The 19,770-nt window shown below is 54.9% G+C and overlaps 7 protein-coding genes across 7 annotated transcripts; 5 read left to right on the top strand and 2 right to left on the bottom strand.

The window, feature by feature from the left end:
- Positions 1-477: 477 nt before the first annotated feature.
- On the top strand, positions 478-1,596 carry LMH87_006749 (uncharacterized protein; the record flags this gene model as incomplete). The annotated part of the gene is made up of 2 exons (XM_056204685.1): positions 478-1,055; positions 1,113-1,596. 2 exons carry the CDS (start codon positions 478-480, stop codon positions 1,594-1,596), a joined length of 1,062 nt encoding a protein of 353 aa, XP_056060017.1.
- Positions 1,597-2,084: 488 nt separating this feature from the next.
- LMH87_006748 (uncharacterized protein) lies at positions 2,085-2,801 on the bottom strand (the record flags this gene model as incomplete). The annotated part of the gene is made up of 2 exons (XM_056204684.1): positions 2,085-2,434; positions 2,522-2,801. The coding sequence occupies 2 exons, from the start codon at positions 2,799-2,801 to the stop codon at positions 2,085-2,087; spliced, it is 630 nt and encodes a 209-aa protein (XP_056060016.1).
- A 1,334-nt stretch (positions 2,802-4,135) lies between these two features.
- LMH87_006747 (uncharacterized protein) lies at positions 4,136-4,882 on the top strand (the record flags this gene model as incomplete). Its single annotated transcript, XM_056204683.1, has 3 exons — positions 4,136-4,191; positions 4,383-4,683; positions 4,730-4,882. The coding sequence occupies 3 exons, from the start codon at positions 4,136-4,138 to the stop codon at positions 4,880-4,882; spliced, it is 510 nt and encodes a 169-aa protein (XP_056060015.1).
- Positions 4,883-5,272: 390 nt separating this feature from the next.
- On the top strand, positions 5,273-6,050 carry LMH87_006746 (uncharacterized protein; the record flags this gene model as incomplete). Its single annotated transcript, XM_056204682.1, has 2 exons — positions 5,273-5,498; positions 5,596-6,050. The coding sequence occupies 2 exons, from the start codon at positions 5,273-5,275 to the stop codon at positions 6,048-6,050; spliced, it is 681 nt and encodes a 226-aa protein (XP_056060014.1).
- A 4,163-nt stretch (positions 6,051-10,213) lies between these two features.
- On the top strand, positions 10,214-11,854 carry LMH87_006745 (uncharacterized protein; the record flags this gene model as incomplete). Its single annotated transcript, XM_056204681.1, has 2 exons — positions 10,214-10,398; positions 10,480-11,854. 2 exons carry the CDS (start codon positions 10,214-10,216, stop codon positions 11,852-11,854), a joined length of 1,560 nt encoding a protein of 519 aa, XP_056060013.1.
- A 2,319-nt stretch (positions 11,855-14,173) lies between these two features.
- On the bottom strand, positions 14,174-16,585 carry LMH87_006744 (uncharacterized protein; the record flags this gene model as incomplete). The annotated part of the gene is made up of 9 exons (XM_056204680.1): positions 14,174-14,184; positions 14,313-14,318; positions 14,371-14,690; positions 14,755-15,070; positions 15,132-15,608; positions 15,671-15,752; positions 15,809-16,193; positions 16,301-16,371; positions 16,523-16,585. 9 exons carry the CDS (start codon positions 16,583-16,585, stop codon positions 14,174-14,176), a joined length of 1,731 nt encoding a protein of 576 aa, XP_056060012.1.
- Positions 16,586-16,643: 58 nt separating this feature from the next.
- LMH87_006743 (uncharacterized protein) lies at positions 16,644-18,768 on the top strand (the record flags this gene model as incomplete). The annotated part of the gene is made up of 9 exons (XM_056204679.1): positions 16,644-16,680; positions 17,124-17,156; positions 17,215-17,306; positions 18,098-18,122; positions 18,171-18,211; positions 18,295-18,331; positions 18,386-18,417; positions 18,572-18,704; positions 18,758-18,768. 9 exons carry the CDS (start codon positions 16,644-16,646, stop codon positions 18,766-18,768), a joined length of 441 nt encoding a protein of 146 aa, XP_056060011.1.
- Positions 18,769-19,770: the final 1,002 nt, after the last annotated feature.

Raw genomic sequence — 19,770 nt, 5'->3', positions numbered from 1 at the left:
TGATCGATTACTGAATAGAATGCTGAAATATGAATTGGACCGGCCAAGTGGTAAGCTAGGGCAGACCCGGGCTACGGAGCGGACATTACGGGCCGGCCGCCGCCTCGATGCGAGACGTGGAGCGGCCATGCCAGGCGACAGTTGGCCACAAGCCAGTTTCAGTGAGCGAAGCGCTGAGAGGTCCGCCATGGACAGCAAACTGGGGACTGGTCACTGCAAACGCCGCCGGGCTGGGCGGAGGGCGGAGCGTGGCGAGCGCTCGCAGGAAGATTCGACTGCGTTCCACTTTGCACACGTGACCCAGACTTAAAGCTTCCACACAAAGCCGTTTGTCGCTTTCGTCATCGCAGCAGGCACAAGCTTGGCCTGAGGCAAAACGATATTTATTCCCACCTCGCCCACATCGTCATCCTACCTCTGTCCGAATCGCATCCGAGCACCAATCTCGCATCATACAAACACACACAACACACAACCATGTCGTTTACATTGAGTATTCGGCAAGGCCCTGCGCGCCTCGCGCAGCGTCTGCCGGAGCTCACGAAAGCCAGCAGCAGCTCCATCCTCCGCGCTGCCGCCCCCGCCCGCAGCTTCCACCAGGTGGCGGCCAAGAAGCAGCCCACGACGGCGTCTCGCATCGTGACGACGACGACCCGAAGCGCCTTTTTCCGCCAAAACGGCTTGCGATTTTACAGCCAGAATGGCGGCCCACGCAGCGGCTACGAGCAGGCGGCCACGTCTGGCGTCAGCAGCGGCACCCGCAAGCTGCTGGTCGGCGGCGCCATCTTTGGCGGTACGCTCATGGCCATCAACATTGTCTTCAACCGCGAGACACGCGATGATGGCGGCATGCCCGTATACGAGCGCGAGTACCTCAACAACACATTCCTGCATACGGGTCTGGGTGTCGGCATCATCGCCCTGACGGCCCGCCAGATGGTCCAGTCGGGCTTCGTGTACCGCATCATGACGACGAACCCATGGGTGGTTGGTCTTGGTGGTCTGGCCCTGAGTTTTGCCACCATGATTGGCACTCGCTCCATTAGCCCCGACAAGTAAGTTTACATCAACTTGGCAGGTGCACAAAACAGCAACCGCTAACAGCGTTACAGCTATGTTCCCAAGTACGCCCTGTGGACCGCCTTCAACGCCACTCAGGCCGCCTTTATCGCCCCGATGCTCGCATTTGTCCCCGGTGCCCTCCTCGCCCGCGCCGGCCTCTACACCGTCGCCATGATGGGCTCCCTGGCCGTCGTTGGCGCCACCGCCAAGCAGGAGAAGTACCTGTACATTGGTGGTCCCCTGCTGGCCGGCGCCGCCATTGTCGCCGCCTCTGGCTTTGCGCCGCTCCTCCTTCCCGTCACAGCCGTCCGCACGCTCGCTTTCACCGAGAGCATCTGGCTGTACGGTGGCCTGGCCGTCTTTGGCGGCTTCACGCTGTACGACGTGCAAAAGGTGCTGCACCACGCGCGTCTGGCACAGGCCGGCTACATGAAGCGCGATCCTGTCAATGAGAGTATTTCTCTGGAGCTGGACTTTCTCAACATCTTCATCCGCATGGTGCAGATTCTGTCGATGAACCAGCGCCGCAAGTAAGGGAGAGAGGCGTGTGAAGGGCAGAGGCAGGAATTGAGAGGGAACTGGCGCAGGAATAATAACCACTTCTCCACTCATTCTTTGCAGAAGCTGCTACCCTTGTGTTTTTAAAAACTGGAAGCTTTGATATTCCTTTGTTGTAAAATTAGACATATACCAATTATACATATTAAAAAAAAAGAGGAAAGTTTAGCCACGGCGAGTTCAAGATATCGTGAGGCAAGCAAGTAGCTTGCCGGATGAAAAAGGTTGATTTGGGTGACACATTTTAAATCAGGTTTGTTAACGGACGAGAACAATTGGTTCGAGATGTAGTGTTTAGTCATTAACTATATATATGATATTGTTCATTAAATTCGCGCCGTAGGTTCCAAGATGGCGCTCTCCAGCGCATCGGCTCAATGGCCCTTTTTCAACCCAGCATTATCGACCCCTCTCCCCTCAACTCTTCTTTACAGCTTGCTCTTTTCGTTTTCCGCCGCAGCGAGTCACTCGAGCGGCTTAAAGGGTCGCAGGAAGTGGCTGGGGCACTCGTACCCGGCCGGGTTGTTGTCGAGATACAGCTGGTGGTACTCCTCGGCGGTCCACCACTTGCCGGCGGGCGCAATCTCGGTGACGATGGCGCCCTTCCACCACTGCTCGTTGGCCTTGGCCGTGACCTCGCGCGCGACCTTTTCCTGCTCGGCGTCGTGGTAGTAGATGGCGGAGCGGTACTGCGGGCCGGTGTCGGGGCCCTGAGCGTTGAGCGTGGTGGGGTCGTGGAACTTGTAGAAGAACTCGAGGAGCTGGCGGTACGAGACTTGCTTCGGGTCAAAGATGATTTGGGCGGCTTCGGCGTCTGTGTGGACAATTGGTTAGCGATCTGTTCTGCGGAAGAACGGGACAGAAGAAAGCGGAGGAACGAGGGACGGGAGCCAAGACGTACGGCCGGTTTTGCCGCCGCAGACGGCGCGGTAGCTGGGATCGGTCAGGTCGCCGCCAATGTAGCCGACCTTGGCGTCGAGGAGGCCCTTGCCGGCAAAGTGGCGTCGGTAGAGGTGCTCGGTGCCCCAGAAGCAGCCGGCGGCGACGGTGCAGAGCTGCGCGCCGTCGGGAAGGGTGGAAGTGGCGGCGGCGCCGGTGCCCTCGGGAGCAATGGACATTTTGGGCGACGAGAGGCCAAAGGAGCGGGTGAAGAAGCGGCTGACAAAGGACGTGAATGGCATGCTGGTGAGAAGAAGAAGAAGAAAAAGGAGGAGGAAAATAAACCGATTGAGAGGTTTACTGGTGGATATTTTGCCAAAAAAAAAAAACAGCTTGGTGGGGGAGAGCTGTATTCTCTGACAAATGGAGCCGCTGGCAATGGCGTGATGGATATTAGTTGGATGGTGTATTGGTGAGTGGGTGGTGTTTCGTTGTTGTTGGGTGAGGGTGAAAGAGGTCGAGGAGAGGATGAGATGGGCTTGATATATGCGGATGAGGACGGGATGCGATTGGAATCAAGAATGGTTGATGGCGGAGAAGGTGAGTTGCCTCATGACGGCATTGCTTCCAAATAGCTCTGTTTGCCCGCGACAAGGTTCCAGGGGCTCGGTTTGGCTTGGTGGAGACTTGTAGGCATGGCGGGGTGACAAATCTTGGCTGGTTAACTGGTACGTAAATGGCCAATCGTGCAAGTATGAGACGGCAAAAAATTAAAAATAAAAGAGAAAAAATACAATCAAAGGAAGATTATACTGCGACTGTGTCATAGCATGGTCATCTAACAACTTTGTCTGGAAATACTCTGAATAATGGACAGCCTCTTCAATCTGTCTTGGCGGCGCGCCTTGGAATCAAGGCCCGTGTAAGCCTACTGCTCCAGGCTCGTTGTTCAACCCCGGAGTAGAATGCAGCGTTTGCTCTTGCGGCCCTAATACTTCTTCAATATTACTTTTCGCACCGGAAGCCTTGAAAAGGTCTGCTCACGTAACCATGCATCGTTGTTGGTGGCAATCTGGACAGTCATCGCATGTCTTGCCCCCAGGTCTGCACTCCGCGACGACAAGCCGCAACAAACAAAATTCGAATTCATCGATCCAATCTCCTAATGAGTCTATCTGAATATCCATCCTCTGAATCCGTGTACTTCTAAACTTTGCTCTGTACCGTGAGGCCGCCGACGAGCGAGGAACCGCGACGCCCTACATCCGAGACCACCCCTCACTTGGTGTAACTTTACACCCCACCAAGGCGGCAAGGAAACGATGTCTAACTTGTTTCTTCTTCTCCATGGCTAGAGTGCAGACAACCAAACTCGAGCACGCAATGAGCTCTCATGCGCAAAGCCCTCTCTCGTACCATACAGCGGCTATGGAACAATCGACTGGCTCCGCGCCCTCGTTCAGAGCAGCCACGCCGAAGCAGTCTCCCGCGACAACAGCGATTGGCATGCACGCCTGGATCGGTGGTGGCAGCCGGAGCAGGGCTGGCTCGTCCGCGTGCGTCATTGACATCGCCGAGGCGCTCGTCGCCTTTCAACTACAATCCTGCCCTTTATGGTGGCCTTCCTGACCTCGAAATGGGGTCCGCCGACTACATTAGCGCAGACGGCGCGTACGATCTCGCGCAAGCTTGGTAGGACACCCGTTTCTGGACGCTGAGCAGGCCGTGGGACAAGCTGCGGGAGCACAACAGCTGCGGGAAGAAGCAGCTGCTGGCTGGAGCACTGCTTCTTCTGCCGCCGCGCCATGGTGAAGGTGCTGACGCTGCGAGTCACGCCCGGAGACAAGCCAAATGTGTGCCGTCTTCGCAGCAAGCTTGCGCAGGCCGGCTCTGACCAAATCTTGGAGCCTGGACTCATCATGGATCAACAATGGCGGAACTTGCTGCGGCTGCGTCTCGGGCAACGACTTGGGCGCGAGTGTTGCGGCCACGGACAAGGACGTCTGCGCGGAACAGGGCGGCCTCGTTGAGCTTGTCACCGAAGAACTCTCGGGTCTGATGGACACGAACCCCGCGTGCGTGTCGGAGAAAGCACCCAATGAGCATGCCGTGGAGATGTTTAGCAAGCTGGGCGCGAGCTACATTGCCCGGGTTGACGAGCAGTCGTCCAATTTCATCGGGCTGGTGACACGGAAGGACTTGTCGCGATTTCTTGACTCACTATTTCAAGCATACAAACAAGCAAGGAGTACGACAAGATACGAGAAGTGTTTCTGCGGCACTTGCATGTACAAGAAAGACCTTCTATCCGCTGTCCTCGGCCCCGAAGAGGATTCCCCGTGTGGAGCTCGTCGGACTTGGCCACAACCGCGAATCGCTGTGAGTTCCTATTGTCATCAGCCAATCACTGATTCGTAGAAAGAAGAATTCCCCGATGTCTTTACGCGTATTGGAGGGTGATTGCTCCACAACATCATTCACTTGTTACCGTTTTTGTAAAGATCCGGCTCGGATCCGGGCCTCCAAACATCACGCCATGTCGTTTGCAAGCCTCCCGGCGCTAGCCAGAACGAATACGATCTCGGATCTGGCAGCCCTGTCCCTTCGAGATTCGACGGGAACGGGGCAATAAAAACACAGAGACAAAAGTGTGGGATATATATTGTGTCATGGCGTCTAATATCTTTATTCTCGCAACGAAAGAAGTCATCCCAAACTTGCATCAATTTATCCTTGAATTCTTTCCGTATCCAAGCGACTTACACACACCATCATGGCAGCCAACCACTCGTACTATCCACCCAGCGTCGCCATTGACGGCTACGTCGCCAACACGCTGTCGACGGTGCAGATCCTCGGCATCTTCACCTCGACGCTCACATCTATTCTGGTGCCCTGCTTCCTCCTCATCCGCCGCGTGCGGCCGTCCCTCGCCGCGGCGGAAACGGCCACGGCGCTGTGGTTTGTCCTCTGTGGCGTCATCCACCTTGGTTTGGAAGGCATGTTTTCAACTTTTCTCTCGAAACCCAGCTTGAACCCAAAGAGAAAGACAACGACGACGAATCGACAGGCTAACAAACCCTCTGGCTTCCACAGGCCACTATGCCCGCCACGAGCACCACATTGGCGCGTCCTCACACGTCCTCTCCCAGCTGTGGAAGGAGTACGCCCTCTCCGACTCGCGCTACCTCACCCGCAACAGCTTCATGGTCTGCATGGAGACCATCACCGCCGCCTGCTGGGGCCCGCTGTCCTTTCTCTGCGCCTACGCCGTCGTCCGCGGTAGCGCGTGGCGGCACCCGCTCCAGTCCGTCATCTCGCTCGGCCAGCTCTACGGCGACGTCCTGTACTACGGCACCTGCACCTACGAGCTCCTCGTCTACGGCAACGAGTTTTCGCGCCCGGAACCGTACTACTTTATCGGCTACTATGTGTTTCTCAACGCCTTTTGGATCGTCATCCCGTCTGCTCTGCTCTTGTCGAGCGCGAGGGAGACGACGAATGCGTTTGTGGAGCTCAACAAGTTCAAAGCCCACGGCAACAAGCAATAGGCCATATCAATAGAACCAAAGGACTAAAAATAAACGAGAAGCTTGGCATGTGGTTTTGCAGTATCTGCTGGCGGCTTGATTATATTATTTCATCGTAGCTAAACAGCCCGTGCCATGCAGTAGACAGTAAGTCCTGGCTAGCATTATAGAGCGGCCACACGGCGGACACTTCGAAGACCTCGGACACTAAATTCAAACCGCGAATGCGCACTTCCGGGGTCGTGACTGTCCTTTTCATACAAAAGTCCGGTGTGGCGTTTGGTCTCATGCTGAACTTCGCGGTGCTAGCTCCGCTGCGGCCGGCGCCTCTCTAGCGGCTGAAGCGGCCGCACTACAATGAGTCTTCGCTCGCAGACCATCAGATATTCACCGGGGAAGCGTCGTACTTAAAGCCGAACTCATTGGATATGCAGGCCCAGTGGCGCCACCCACTGCTGCTGCACTCAAGTGCCGTCCCGAGATATGGCAGCAATCCATTGCATAGTGAGCTACCGGTTGAATTGTGCTGCAAATTGGAATACCAAGATCTGTCTGATGGCTGCGTCAGCAAACGACAAGGATCAGCGCCCTAAAATCGAGGCTATTTCGTTCTCCAACGTCGTCCTCCACTGCACCAGATCGCGGTCCTCGTCTTCCCAGTACGCAAGCATCCCAGCCACATTATATACAGATTGCTGCCAATTGGCGGGCATTGAAATGCCAGATTTGGCTGCGGCGACAAGCACCAACGCACTTCTGGTACAGGCTCGAATCATAAACATAGATCCATGATGTCGGTGGAAAAAGCCCGGCTCATTGACATGTACTTGATGAACGTGCATCTCCAACCCCGTGTAGGCAAAACGAGATACCGGCTCGTTCACAGGAATACCCGAAGCCGCAGCACTCAGACTGGCCATTACAAAAGGCCAATAGAACATTTCGTACAGGTTGATCAATCTTCCGCGCAGGACTGATCGAGAAATACCGTCCTCCGCCACCGGCGTTTGTATTGAGAGCTCATCAGGGAGATTATCGGACCATTCTCGTGCCTGGCCTTCGTACTCAGTAATCATGTCGCCTAGTAGCTTCAGAAAATCCGAGTTGGAGGGAGTTTGTTGGCGTAATTTGGTGACCTCGCTACAAAGACGGCTAGTGAGTCTTCGCAGGGAAATCTCCGCCAAGTAAAAGAGCCAAGCGCCTTTGGCTCGTTGTGTTTCCGAGTCAGGGCCTTCAGGAGAGTCCGCAGGTGGGACAGGTGGCGCCGGAAAGAAAGGCGGATAGAGTGTGCTGCCAGAGTGAACAATGTCGAAGTCTGGAAGACTTAGTTCATTTCGAAGCTCCCGTTCTGATTTCCAGGCCGACCAATACACTGCCTGTTCTTGCGTATCCTGGCGGCCCATCTCCATGGAATCGGGAGAAAATTGTGAGTCTCCAGACATGTGCTGCGCCCTAGTCAGGAATGGGAAGTGCTGGCATGCTGCCAATGCTTGTGAAAAGAATCTCCAGGCGTAAATTGGCTGAAACACCATCATCATGTACACGCCGGACAAAAACAGACATTGTGCCCCAACAATATCCGAGCTCACCAGCAAGATACCAATTCGTTTTTGGGCTGCGTGAAAAAAGACTTGCGAGTCTTGGTATGCTTGCGAGCCAGGCTTCGCTTCATGGCTATCGCCGAATGGCGTGGCAACACTCCCGAGGGCGCATATGATCATGGCCAGGCACGACGCCGGGGACCAATCGATACCGTTGAGAAACGCGTTGCCGACTAAGCGGCGTGTGGATGCTTCATCGAGAATGGGGTTCTTGCAATGTATGTACAGGAAGAAATTGTCGAGAAGTCGATATAGTCGGTGCGACTCCATATCTACCAGTCCTGCCAGCGCAGACGGTGCCGCAGACGGTGTGGAGATGGCGTCTGGCGGAAGACGACAAAGTGGCTCATTCTGCCCATGCTCGTTGAACAGAGGCCATTGAAGCATGCGATCCACACGAAGTGGCAAAATGCTACCTACTTCCGGCCCATCTTCTTCTTTGATTGTGCCAATTTCTTTTGGCCGACTGTAGCTGTTAGAACTCATGCGCCTGGCCGTGTCGGGAGAATGCTGTGCATTCGAAACATGGGAATAGCGGTCGTCGCTGTGGGCGTAGCCCAGCTGGCTAGACTCATGTTTAGTTTCAGAGGGCGATGGATTGCTGGCCGTGGACGAAGTTGCAGTTTCCTGCAATAGCCTTTCCAAATCATCTAGTCTATCCAGAATTTTGAGACTGGCCGGGTCGAAGCTCGACAGGTCAACGGGCGATTGTATGCATGTGGCGCCAACGCTGAGACAATACGAGCAGCTGGGCTTCAGATTGTCGCACTTGGTTTTGCGCGCGCGACATACTTGACAGGCCGTGTTGGCCCGTTTTCGGGGATAGAAGGCGGTGCCTCGCGCAGCAGGCCGCTTGCCAGGTCTTCGGCTCAGCGCAGCAGCGTCGGTGGGCGACGACGGGTAGGCGTCAGCAGCAGCACTACCTGACTGTGGGGGAGAGACGGTAGTTTGAGGGTCTTGGGGCCGGTGTAGGGCTGCCGCAGACGAGGCTACAGCTGGTAAGACAGGCGCCGTTGTGTGCGAATGCATGGCTGGGCTGGTGCGAGCACCGTCAGCATCTGTGTCGATTCCCAACCAGGCAGCGAATTGCGATGGCCAAGTAGGATGCGAGAGTAGATTCGGGTCGGTAAGTACGGTCGGGGAGTCTCGCTGTTGAAATACTGGCTGTCAGGCGAGCTGGGGCTGACTGCAATTTAGCCAGTGGCACCAGGCTGTGGGGGAGGGGGAGCTGATGGTCTGGAGAAGCCGCCGAACAGGTCCTGAAGCCGGCGCAACGCCAAGTTCCCCAGCTTTTGATGCTAACAAGGGGCTCGGCAGGCACAGCTTGCCCCGCGGCCACTTACACTCCCATGCATCTCGTGACAGCCACAAAGCCACGACAGGGAAGTCTGGCCGACTGGGAAGAGCTAGCAGAAGGGACTGGACCCAGCGACGCGGGAGACGCCTCATCGAACAGTGGCTCGAGCTGTAACCCGGTGCAAGTGCGGTGGCTTATGAATCGTGCAGGTCGTGTGTGGCCATGCCAGTCCCGGTAGTGATCGTTCGTCGATGAAATGGAATGCGGGGGCCGTCGTGTCTGCGGAGGCAAGCTGAAGCGACCACCAGCTAGCAGCGCACTTATGAGTTTCCCAGAAGGACGCGGGGCACAGATTTTGATGGATAGCGATGTTGACGGTGATGATGATGACGAGGATCGCAAAGAGGAAATCAGCAGATTGACCTGTAAAAACGGCTTCATGCAATTGTCGAGGCCTAGTTCAATCTTGCCAGCTGGCAGCCAGCAGCGGTCAAACGGCCACTGTCCGGTTAAGCATTTCGTCTTGCACCACCGGGCTGCCCACCAAACGACCAGTAAACAGTATCTGCACCTGGCCTCCCCATTACCTCCTGCGCTTCATCCCTTGCACCATCTCGCGTCACCTCCGTTTCTATCCTCAACGTCCCCGAACTTCCATCGCCATGTGGCAGCGTTTCGTCTCATCCCCGCATCGGCTCTGTGTCTCGCCTCGCCACGCTCCACCGAATAATGCCAGTCGTGGTTCCTTGCGCCCGTCGGGGAGACTCGCCCTCCACATTCTCACGGCTGCCGCACCCCACAAGATGCCGTTGTTCGTTTCCCGGAATCAATTATCCGTTGCCTCTTCAATTCCCAGTCTCGAATAACGAATTACCTTACGCTGTGGCTTATTGAAGCCCCTTACCTTCTGCCAATAGTCGGTCCGAAATTTTGCCCCCTTCTGCCCCAAATCGAAATCCGGCAGCATGTGTGTCGAATAGCTCGGCTGGGCCGCCCAGACTAGTCTGGCCTAATGTTGGGGTGGAGGTGGGCGCCATCCGCAAATGGATTCGAGACCGTTCACACAAAAGGCCAGAATAGTAGGCTCAGTTTTGGCTGGGGACTCATAAATAAGCGTCGACGTCCACACCCTAGATGGACCAGCTGCAATGAATCTCATCTCGCCATTCTTCAGCTTTCTCGGCCCTTAGCCTGTTACCGACGACGTTCAACCCTTCTACAATTGTCCCTCACATTGCGCGAACCGTAGCATCCGCTGCGGAAACTAGGGTTCTTGGTTCGCAGAAATGGATGATAAATTTGATGCCACGCTCGAGGCTCACGTCTCGGGCGTTGAAGACGTGCTCCATGCCAAAGAGGCCCTCCGCGAGGACAACAAGGCCGAGCACGAACTCACGGTCAAGCAAGTATTGACAAGCCATCCCACCCTCGTCTGGTGGATCTTCTACTGGGCCATGGCTGGTGTAGGTTGGTACGTATTCTTCTCTCGTGCATGTTCTGCTTCTCGTCCAAGATGCAGGTACTTATCACGCGTGATTCTAACGCCTAATAGGGGCTTCGATGCTCAAGTCAACGGTGCCATGATTGGTGTCGAGTCCTTCCGCCGCGATTTCGGCTATTACAGGGCCAGCGATCAAACATATATTCTTCCCGCTGATTGGCAGAGCGCCTTCAATACCATCAGCAGCGTCGGCCAGTTCTTTGGCGGCTTCATTTGCGCATGGACATCCGACCGCATTGGCCGCCGACCCTCGCTCCTCATCGGCCTTATCATTGCAACTGGTGGTATTATCGGCCAGATAGTCTGCACTGCCAAGGTTGCTTTCCTAATCTCCAAACTCATCCTTGGAGTCGGCCTTGGATTTTACTTGACGCTTGCACCTCTAGTGTCGTCGGAGCTAAGCCCAGTTGTCTTCCGTGGCATCGCCTCGGCAGGTGTCCAATTCGGCATTGGTTCTGGCCAGCTCATCGCCAACGGAGCTGTAGCTGGCTTTGGAGAGTGGACTTCCCGCTGGGCATATCGCGCACCGTTTGCCATCCAGCTCTTCTTTCCAGCATTCTTCCTCGTCTTTCTGCCGTTTGCTCCCGAGTCCCCTTGGTATCTCGCTCGTCGAGGTAAGCGTGAAGAGGCTAAGAAGTCTCTTCGTCGCATGTTTGGATCAGGTATCGACGCAGATGCAAAGCTTCTGACCATCGAGGCGACAATCGCGGAGGAAGAGGCCGCCAAGTCCAGTTCAGGCACCCTTGTTGACTGCTTCAAGGGAACCAACATGATTCGCTCCATCATCAGCATGTACATCTTCTGCTGCCAGCATTTTGTCGGCATCATTTTCGTTCTTGGATTCTCCAGCTATTTCTTCCAGCTTGCCGGCTTGCCGGCAGCTTCTAGCTTCAACATGGGTGTCGGAGTGACGGCTTGCGGTCTGGCAGGCAACATTGTCAGCTGGTTTACCGTCAACAGCCTCGGTCGTCGCAAGATTTTCTTGGGCGGTATGGGAATCCTCACTGTGACTCTGCTTCTCATTGGATTTCTGGACCTTGTCCACACAGGAGGAGCAAAGTGGGCACAAGCTGCCCTGACTGTGATCTACGCCTTTTTCTACTTCTTGTCCCTTGGTGCAATGGCCTTCACCATTCTTTCAGAGACGAGCAGCACTACACTGCGTGCCCAGTCAATCGCCCTCGCAACGGCAACCCAGGCTGTCATGGGCACAGCCTTCAACTTTGCCATTCCATACATGATAAACCCTGATGAGGGCAACCTCAAGGGCAAGGTCGGCTTTGTATTTGGAGGACTGGGCCTTATTGCGTCTATCGGAAGCTGGTTCCTCATCCCTGAACTTAAGGATCGCACCTTTGACGAGATTGATACCATGTTCCAGCGACATGTTCCGCCCCGCAAGATGGGCTCTTACAAGTTTGAGTAATAGCAGTACACAGTGTCACTTTTTTGTGATTTACTTTCAAGTACATTGGCGATTTTCATGAGATTATTTAGGATACCAGGCAGGCATAATATACGTCTTTTACATTCTTCTACAGCCCTGCCGCAAGCGATTTCACGGGAAATGTTGCACGAGCAATCCGACTATAATTTAGTGCTACTCCAAGTGGCAGCTGCGAACAGAAAAAGTACGAGAGAGGACATTCCTCCTCCAGAAGATTTGCAAAATTTGACAACCACAAGACGACACACATTCGTCACCGACATGTAAGCTCTGTAAGCTCCCAAACACAAGTTTTTCAGTATTTCAATTGTCCTCGGTCTCTAGTCATGAAGATGCAGAACACTCTTCTCCTCGCCGCCACCGCGGCCTGCGTCGCTGCCAACCTGGTACGGTGCCCGCCTGTCCTGCCCACTGCGCACCAGCCATGCCCTTCTTTCCCTCCCATACCCTTTCCTCCTCTCTTAAAAGAAAAGACGGCCAAGTAGAAGGTTAAAAAAAAAAAAAGACTCATCAATTTTACACTCAATAGCTCGACGAACCCCGCTGCTTGAAATATCCCGATGTCTGCACCTACGATGGCGAGTGTTGCCCGGGCTTTCGCTGCTGCGGCCTGGAGCGCATCACTGCCGGCCAGTGGGTCTGCCAGAGCGGTCGCTGCCGCTAAGCGACGGGGGGGAGGGGGGGCCCGCTTCTGAAAAAAAAAACCCTACCTACCTATTCCGCGATCTCTGGTTATAGAGAAATATAGTGTGTGGGGGCGGGGACTTCCGAAACAAAAGTACAAGGGTTAACTCTGGACAGACAGAGGGAGAGAGATTTCATTCTTGTGGACTCTTCATTGACCCTTTTCCCTACTCGAGAAATACGCGATTGGGATTGCTCGGCAAGAGTTGGGGAGCAAGCCACCGCCATCTGCCTTGCAGAGTAGAAAGAAGGAATAAAATGCGCCTGCAGAGGTGTTCACAGACACTGACTAGCCAGTGACATGCTCTGGGCCCAGCTTGACTCCATCGTCCCTCCACTTTCACAGCCTTGCGCCGTTGCACGAGGGACCGACTCTGGCGAAATGCTGACGCCAAGAGTCTGCGTATATGCAGCTTGATGAAACTATTTACTCAGACACAACACGATGTAAATTCAGCTTCCCGACCTGGGTCCAGATCAAGTCAGAAAAAAAAAAAGGCAAGGCTAATATGTATTCATCGTAATATCTTGTCCGTCATTCGTCTCATGGGTATATATAAAAAAGACAGCCCCTTATTCACTTTCCCCAAAACTCCCACGTTCCAAGCATGCTGTAAGAAAAAAGGTAGAGGGATCAAGCAAACCATGCCGCACTAGAGCGGATTGAAGCCGTCCTATTCTTCCGCATGTGGGTATATATTCCCTGTGTTTTAGATTGATCGCCGCCACAAAACGTCTCCATGTTCAGCCGCGGATCGTCGAGGGGCGCTGGTCTGGAGACAAAGGCGGCAAAATCAGGCTGTGTTAACTTCGGGGGACCGGCCTTCGTATCGGCCGAGAGCGGCAAACCCTGCAATGCCATAACAGAGTAAACATGCCAGTGGCCCTGTTCTCTGCTTTGTCCTATACGTTTCAGCTGGACTCATTATCGCTTGCACTCCCAGGTGGCCCGGTAAAGAGTCCGCGAGCGCCAGAGCGGCGAGACAGCTGCAGTGCAACAAAACCCGGGCGATCTCTTGCAGTCGTCGCCCAATCATCATTTCTGGCTGGGAAGAAAGCCATCCATCGCATCCACCAGCGGGCAACTTCCGTATTGATGCTCGATATGTGTGTTGTTGCGCGTCCATGGTTTCGGATGTTGGCCGAGCTAGCGTCCCCGCCTAGGTGGTTCGGTCTATTACGAGCCCACCTTTATCCGCGGACAAGGGCAGTCCCGCGCAGCCCGGTTGAACATTATAAAAAGAACGTCCTCGCCTAAAGAGGAGAGCCCGATGCGATTTGGGCTTCTGCAACCTCATGGCTATCTGGGATGCCTGTACGAGCGCCCGTTGAACTGCCCAAAAGCACACCGGCGATTCGCTACGGGGATGCGCAGATCAGGGCCACACCTTGACACGACCTGTCGAGCTTGTATGCTCTCTGTGACTTTTGCTTCATGGCACATGGCCAAGGTGCGCTCAGTCATCCAGTGTGCAAAATCGAACCGTTACAGGCTCGAGACCTATCATCGCCTGGTATACGTCCGGATGTACGGCTCCAGTTCCGAAATCGTCACCGATCGTCGAGTAGAACAAGGCATGAGTTGAGGATTGCGCAGCCAACTCGGTGGTGGACTCAAGAGGACGCTGATAAAGCTGTGTATTTTGAGGGGCGAGCTGACGACGCGATGTTGTTTCTACGAGGCAGCCCGCCGCAACGTCGAAAGAGATGCCAATGGCAACGAGCTCCTTCAAAATGAGATCTGTGGAGCGACCGATAACTATACCAAATGTCAGCGTGTCGCTCGTGGAAAGTAGCCTGCCATCGCTTACTGGGATTGAACACCATGACTCTGTGCAGCATGTGGAGGCAATAGTCCAAGCGTCTGATGGCCTGGAAGTCGCTCGGCATGGCTTGAACTTGCAGCAGGAACACAGACGCGGCAATGTACATGCTATACGATATCGACAGGGCGCAGTATTTGATGCTGTACGTCCGGGCAAAGAGATCGAAAATGGCAATGGTGGCAGTCGCTGATGTTACGCAGTGGACGAGGTACGTGTTCCACGGCAGTTGGCCGTCGATGTCCGTGTCGTATCGTCGAGTGAGCATTGGCCGATACAGCAAGATTTTGTATGTGTGAAATACGCAGCTTGACCAATTGTCAGTACAGATCTTGATGAATGCTCGGCACGGATAATCCGACTGCGACTTACTTGGAGGTGAAAAGATGCGTTGGGGGTCCAATCGCCGGGAGATGGGCGGCGTCCATTTTAAGATTTAGGGGGAAATCCTCCCACCACTTCTCTAGCGCCGGGCCTTGAGTCGCCAAGCACTCGAGCATTTCGCTCTCGGTATTGGGGATGACGGGATCGTACATGTGCAGCAGGATCTCGTTGAAAATGAGCGAAAGCCGGATCATGGCGATGAAGCAGGTGGCCGAGTACGCAGTGGAAGATGGATAGTTCCACGTTCTGCCATCGGGCGGCATGCCAAAGGGCTCCCAGGGCTCATTTTCGGCAGAGTCGTCGTCTACATCTCCGTGTTAGCACATTTGCGTGAGAGTATCAGGTGAGTATTCGGCGGGACGTACACATGACAAGTGGCGGCGAAGCGGGGGTGAGGTGCAGGGTCGGCATTCGACCCATGTACAAACTCAGCATCTTGTCCCAGAAGAAGCTGCTCCAAAATATTCGACGGCGAATTTCGATGTCTTCTTCGTTGAGAGGAACAGAGCCGGGATATCGCTGGCCGTCAAAGCAAACGCCTATTTGGTCCATGAGGCGAAAGGCGAGACCACTGTACGTCCACGCTTGGATCGTATTCCCAAAAGCACATTCCTCGGCGCTGAGGAGCAGCAAAGTTTGTACCATTGGTATTGTACAAGCCCCGCGTTTCATGTCTTCGAAAAGCATACTGCGGGCGTGTTTGCCAAAGATCTCTCCGCCACCATAGTGCTCGTCTAGTAGACGGCGCGTAGTCGGATCATTTCTGCCCCAGTTTACGGAGTGCGACATGAGTGCGTTGAGGAGCATGTGCGAGTAGTATTGGCCCATATTCTGCATATCACCTGCAGTTTAGTTAGCATGTAAGTCGAGCGGCTGCCGGATCTCGTAGGGACGGTGGACTGACGAGTAAAGGCCGGTCTATAAATGAACATGAAGAGTGGTTGAATCCAGCACCAGTGAACGTTGAGCAGATATTGAAAGGGTTCCTGGTAATGACGATGTTAGCACTTGTATGTCGGTTTCGCCATGTCATGCTACACACGGGTGTTGCTGAGAAGTTTTCGAGGGCGCGTTGTTGCATCGCATTGGCGACCAGCCTTTCTCTTATCGACTGGTCGAGTTCGGCAGATGTGTACACACCATTCGAGGTGGGCAGTGCGGGCCGGTCATTGGCGGTGGCACCGTTGCCGAACGTGATACGGCCTTTGTCGTCGACTTTGAGGCCGCTGAAGCTGCGGCTAAAGGAATGCTCGTCGGGATGGGACTTTGGAGGGGAGCGACCATCGTGCAGGCCGATGCTGGCGGTGGAAGGACTGGAGTGCGCAGAGGCGGTGATGGAAGGAGGCGATCTTGATGCAGAGGCAAGCTGGTCCTCAAGTTCTTTGATGCGCTTCTCGAGGCGCTGGGTATACGAGAGCGTGGGGTTGCTGGCGGGGTGAAGCTGGCGTCAGCGGGCAGGCGCTCTAGGCGGGTGGGCGCCGGCGGGCGGCATCGGCGCTGCGAGGCAGTGAGAGAGCGAGGGAGAGGGACTTACAGCTTGTAGACGCATTCATCGTTGCGCGAGGTGCATCGTTGGCACATGGGCTGCTCGCCACCACATTTTACCTGTTGCGCAACAAAAAAAAAATCGTGGTCAGCCGGGCGTGGATTTCTGGTGCGGGCGTGGCGGTCGGTTGAGCGGCGGATTCGGAGGTGCAAGCCGGCGCGCGCGTTGGCAGCAGCTGCAGAGGGACAAACAAGGGCGAGGCAAACTCACCTTGCGGCGACGGCAGGGCTCGCAGGAAAAGGCGCTCTTCTTGGTGGCTTTGGCGCTTGACATTGTGAGTGAGCGACGGGCTCAACAGCCAAAGCCAGGTCGTCGCGTTGCTGGCCCGTCGATGCGGGAAGAGGGTGGAAGCGACTGGACGGGTGGTGGTGTGCGGGCGTTGCGTTTGTGTTTGGGGAAAGACGATGGGCGAGTGATGATGGCGTAGGGGATTTTGGGTTCGGAGGATCAGAGAGGCGGGCCGGCGAGAGAGGAGCCCCGCAAGTCGAGTCGCTAACTACCTGAGGAGGATGAGGAGGACGATGGTGGACGGACGGACGGGCAGAGATGGGTTGTTGAGGACGGAAAAAGAAGGCCAGAGAGGCTTTGGCTGGTGTCCGGATCGACCAGGCTAAGACGGCTAGAACGATGATGGGCGGCCCGCGAGGCGTCGACGATTGAGGGGCGCCATTTCCCTTTTGCTTTTCTTCTCTGTCTTTCTGTCTGTAGATGATCCCTTTTTTTTTGTGCTGGTTCTTGTCTCGCCTTGTGGCGATTGTAGAGGAGCGCTGACGCCGCGATAGCCAGACGCTGCTAACTGCTTACAGCCAAGCCAGTGGGCGGGCGGCGGGGATTCACGAGCTAGGTACCTACCTACCAGTCACCAGTAACTAACGCACTGGTAACTAACTCACTAGAACAAGAGGAGAATATGGGTGAGCGAGACACTGACACTCAAGACGAGGGTTTCAAGTGGGGCCTCTTTTGGTCGTACCAGTCACCCAGTAACTACTGGGTATGCCGCAATGGAACGGACGGCTGTGGCAATGGCAGGCAGCACAAAATCGGTAGATGATAAATGCTGAGCCAGGTGGCTAGTTGCTAGGTAGCCATGAATGGAGCTACGGATTCTTGGCCTATCGTTGCTCGAAACTGCCAGATTGATGGGTGGTGCCGGTGCGACGATGGATGAGCAGCGCGGGTGGGCACAGCGACGATTCGTGGCCGCCGATCGACAAGCCGGGGAGGACAAGAGGGGGAGCTCAATGACCGAGAGAGAGAGCATTGACATTTCATCTCACGAATCCCGCCGACTGACCTGCCAGTACTGGTACTCCAAGTACCACCAGCAAGGATCCAACAACATCCCAAGTACCGAGGTACTGGCACCTCTGGCCGAAATAAAATAAAACAAGAAGCGCAAGATGACCATCCCATCTCGTGTCTGGTACCTGCACCAGCCTTCTCAACTACCGGCAGCACCGTGGCCCACGGTGCACTGCCCCCTGCTACCTACTGTTGCGCTGCTGCTTCTAGTGCTTCTGTAAATCCCTCTAGAATTGTCGTGCAGCAACTTAGGTAGTGTTAGCCTACCTGCCCACTCGACTAAGCATGCACATGCGCACTTGACCTTGTACAACCCGCTTTCAGATCTGCGCTCACGGACGGGTCCATCTTGTTCTTTTTCCTCTTCTTTTTTTCCTTTCCATCTTAGCGTTGGCATAATATAGCGCCATCCTGGCCATTTCCACTCAAATCTCTGACGCAGTGCCATCCCTCCGTCCTCAACAGCCGTGTGGTACACAGACGCTACGCACAAGCTATGATACTGGTACGTTTGCGCATAAATTGTCATACACCGCCAACCGCCAAGATAAAGTAGTAATAATCGGGCCCTTTCGAGGTCCGTCTTTCTACCTTGTGAGGTTGCAGACGGAGGGGTTGCTCCCCCATGCCCGTTGCCCGTTCCCTGCCACGCTTGCACCCCTACCTTACCTAGGTAGTACCTTAGGGACCCGGTCAGTGCCACTGTAATCCCCTGTAAGCCACTGTGCATCCCCCAACATATTAGCCCTGGGCTTACTACACCCGCAGCCAGCCCCAACCTTTATGCAAATGCCACCATCGTACCTGCAGCCCGGGGGGATTGGCGCAGAGATTGACTCTTTCCTGCATCAATTCTTCCTTTTTCTCTGATATCTGCCTGTCCAACGTCCAGGCTTGGCTCGTACCATCTTACGTGGGCAGATGGGTACGTGCCAGGTGGCTCATCGGCCGCAGGCCCTCAACATCATTCTCTTGCGGCCGGCCAACGCATCATCCTCGCTGGCGCGCCCATCCACCAGCGCTCAGCAGTACTACGGCAGATTTGGCCGAAGAACCGTGCCCAATTTCCCCGCCTCCATGCGATCAAGTCCGCCAGCCCGAATTTCAACAAGTTTACCGAGCGACTGAGCCGGATCATAGACGACACGTAGAATGCGCATGGGCTTGCCAACAACAGAGTGCGGTTCACCGACCTCGACGCGACGCGGGACCGCATCATGGTCATCCGAGATGCTGATCGTGGCAAACATCTGATTGAATATGCGAGGACGTAGCTTAGCGGGGACATGGGAGTGGTCGTCGCGGACTTGGGGTAGGATCCCATGCATCCTAATGATCCAACCAAACGCCTAGAGACCTTTGACTTTAGAGGAACGGCACTTGCGGCGCGTGCCGCCGGAGTGCCCGTTTACGTTGAAAAACTGCGAGCATTTGCCAATTACATGTACCGCCGCAGCGCTCCCGACTCATGGGCAGCTTGGAGGCATCTAGCGATGAACAGAGTGTATAGAAAGGCAAAGAACGTGCCTGTAGCTTGTAGAGGTCAAGATCGGGGTGCACTGGATGGGGGAGAAATGAGTGGTGGAGGATCTAGAAACAGGTGCATATTGAATGCTATACATTTAGGTATATGGCCTCCTCCACTATTCAAAACTTCTCTATTCAATACACTATTCCGTCTTGCTGTTCCTTTCTTCTTTGTTTTCCTTCCCATTGCCTGGCAGTCAGCCCGCATCCCGCATCGCTTGCACCTCGTCCATATTGGCCACCTGGCCGGTCGCCTTGTCGATAAACTTGAGGTTCTGCTTTTTACAGGACCAGCAGCGCTCTTCCCACGTGTCACACCGTCCTGCTAGAGGATGGCGACTTAGAATGTGAAGCACGTCTGTGTTAGGAAAGTCTATTAGTTCATGCCCCTCGTCATGGTATCAGTACTCGTCCGCGTTGTCCCGCTCCAGCATCAGTCGTCGTATACGCGATGCGATGTGTTAAACGTCTTTTAGGTCATCCCTCCCAATATCTATCATTTCCATCTCAAAGTTGAGCCAGGCATAGCGCTGCTCTGGCCGAGCTGGGCCGGTATTGGCCATGACCGTCTCCCAGGGGTATATAAAGCAGCGTCGCTCAGGGGGGCAGGAGTACTCGTACTTTTC

The sequence above is a fragment of the Akanthomyces muscarius genome, chromosome 1 (assembly GCF_028009165.1).
Source record: "Akanthomyces muscarius strain Ve6 chromosome 1, whole genome shotgun sequence".
In the NCBI taxonomy this organism is placed as follows: Eukaryota; Fungi; Ascomycota; class Sordariomycetes; order Hypocreales; family Cordycipitaceae; genus Akanthomyces; species Akanthomyces muscarius.
Note: the sequence above shows the minus strand (reverse complement) of the source record. Positions and strands in the feature narration are given on the sequence as shown.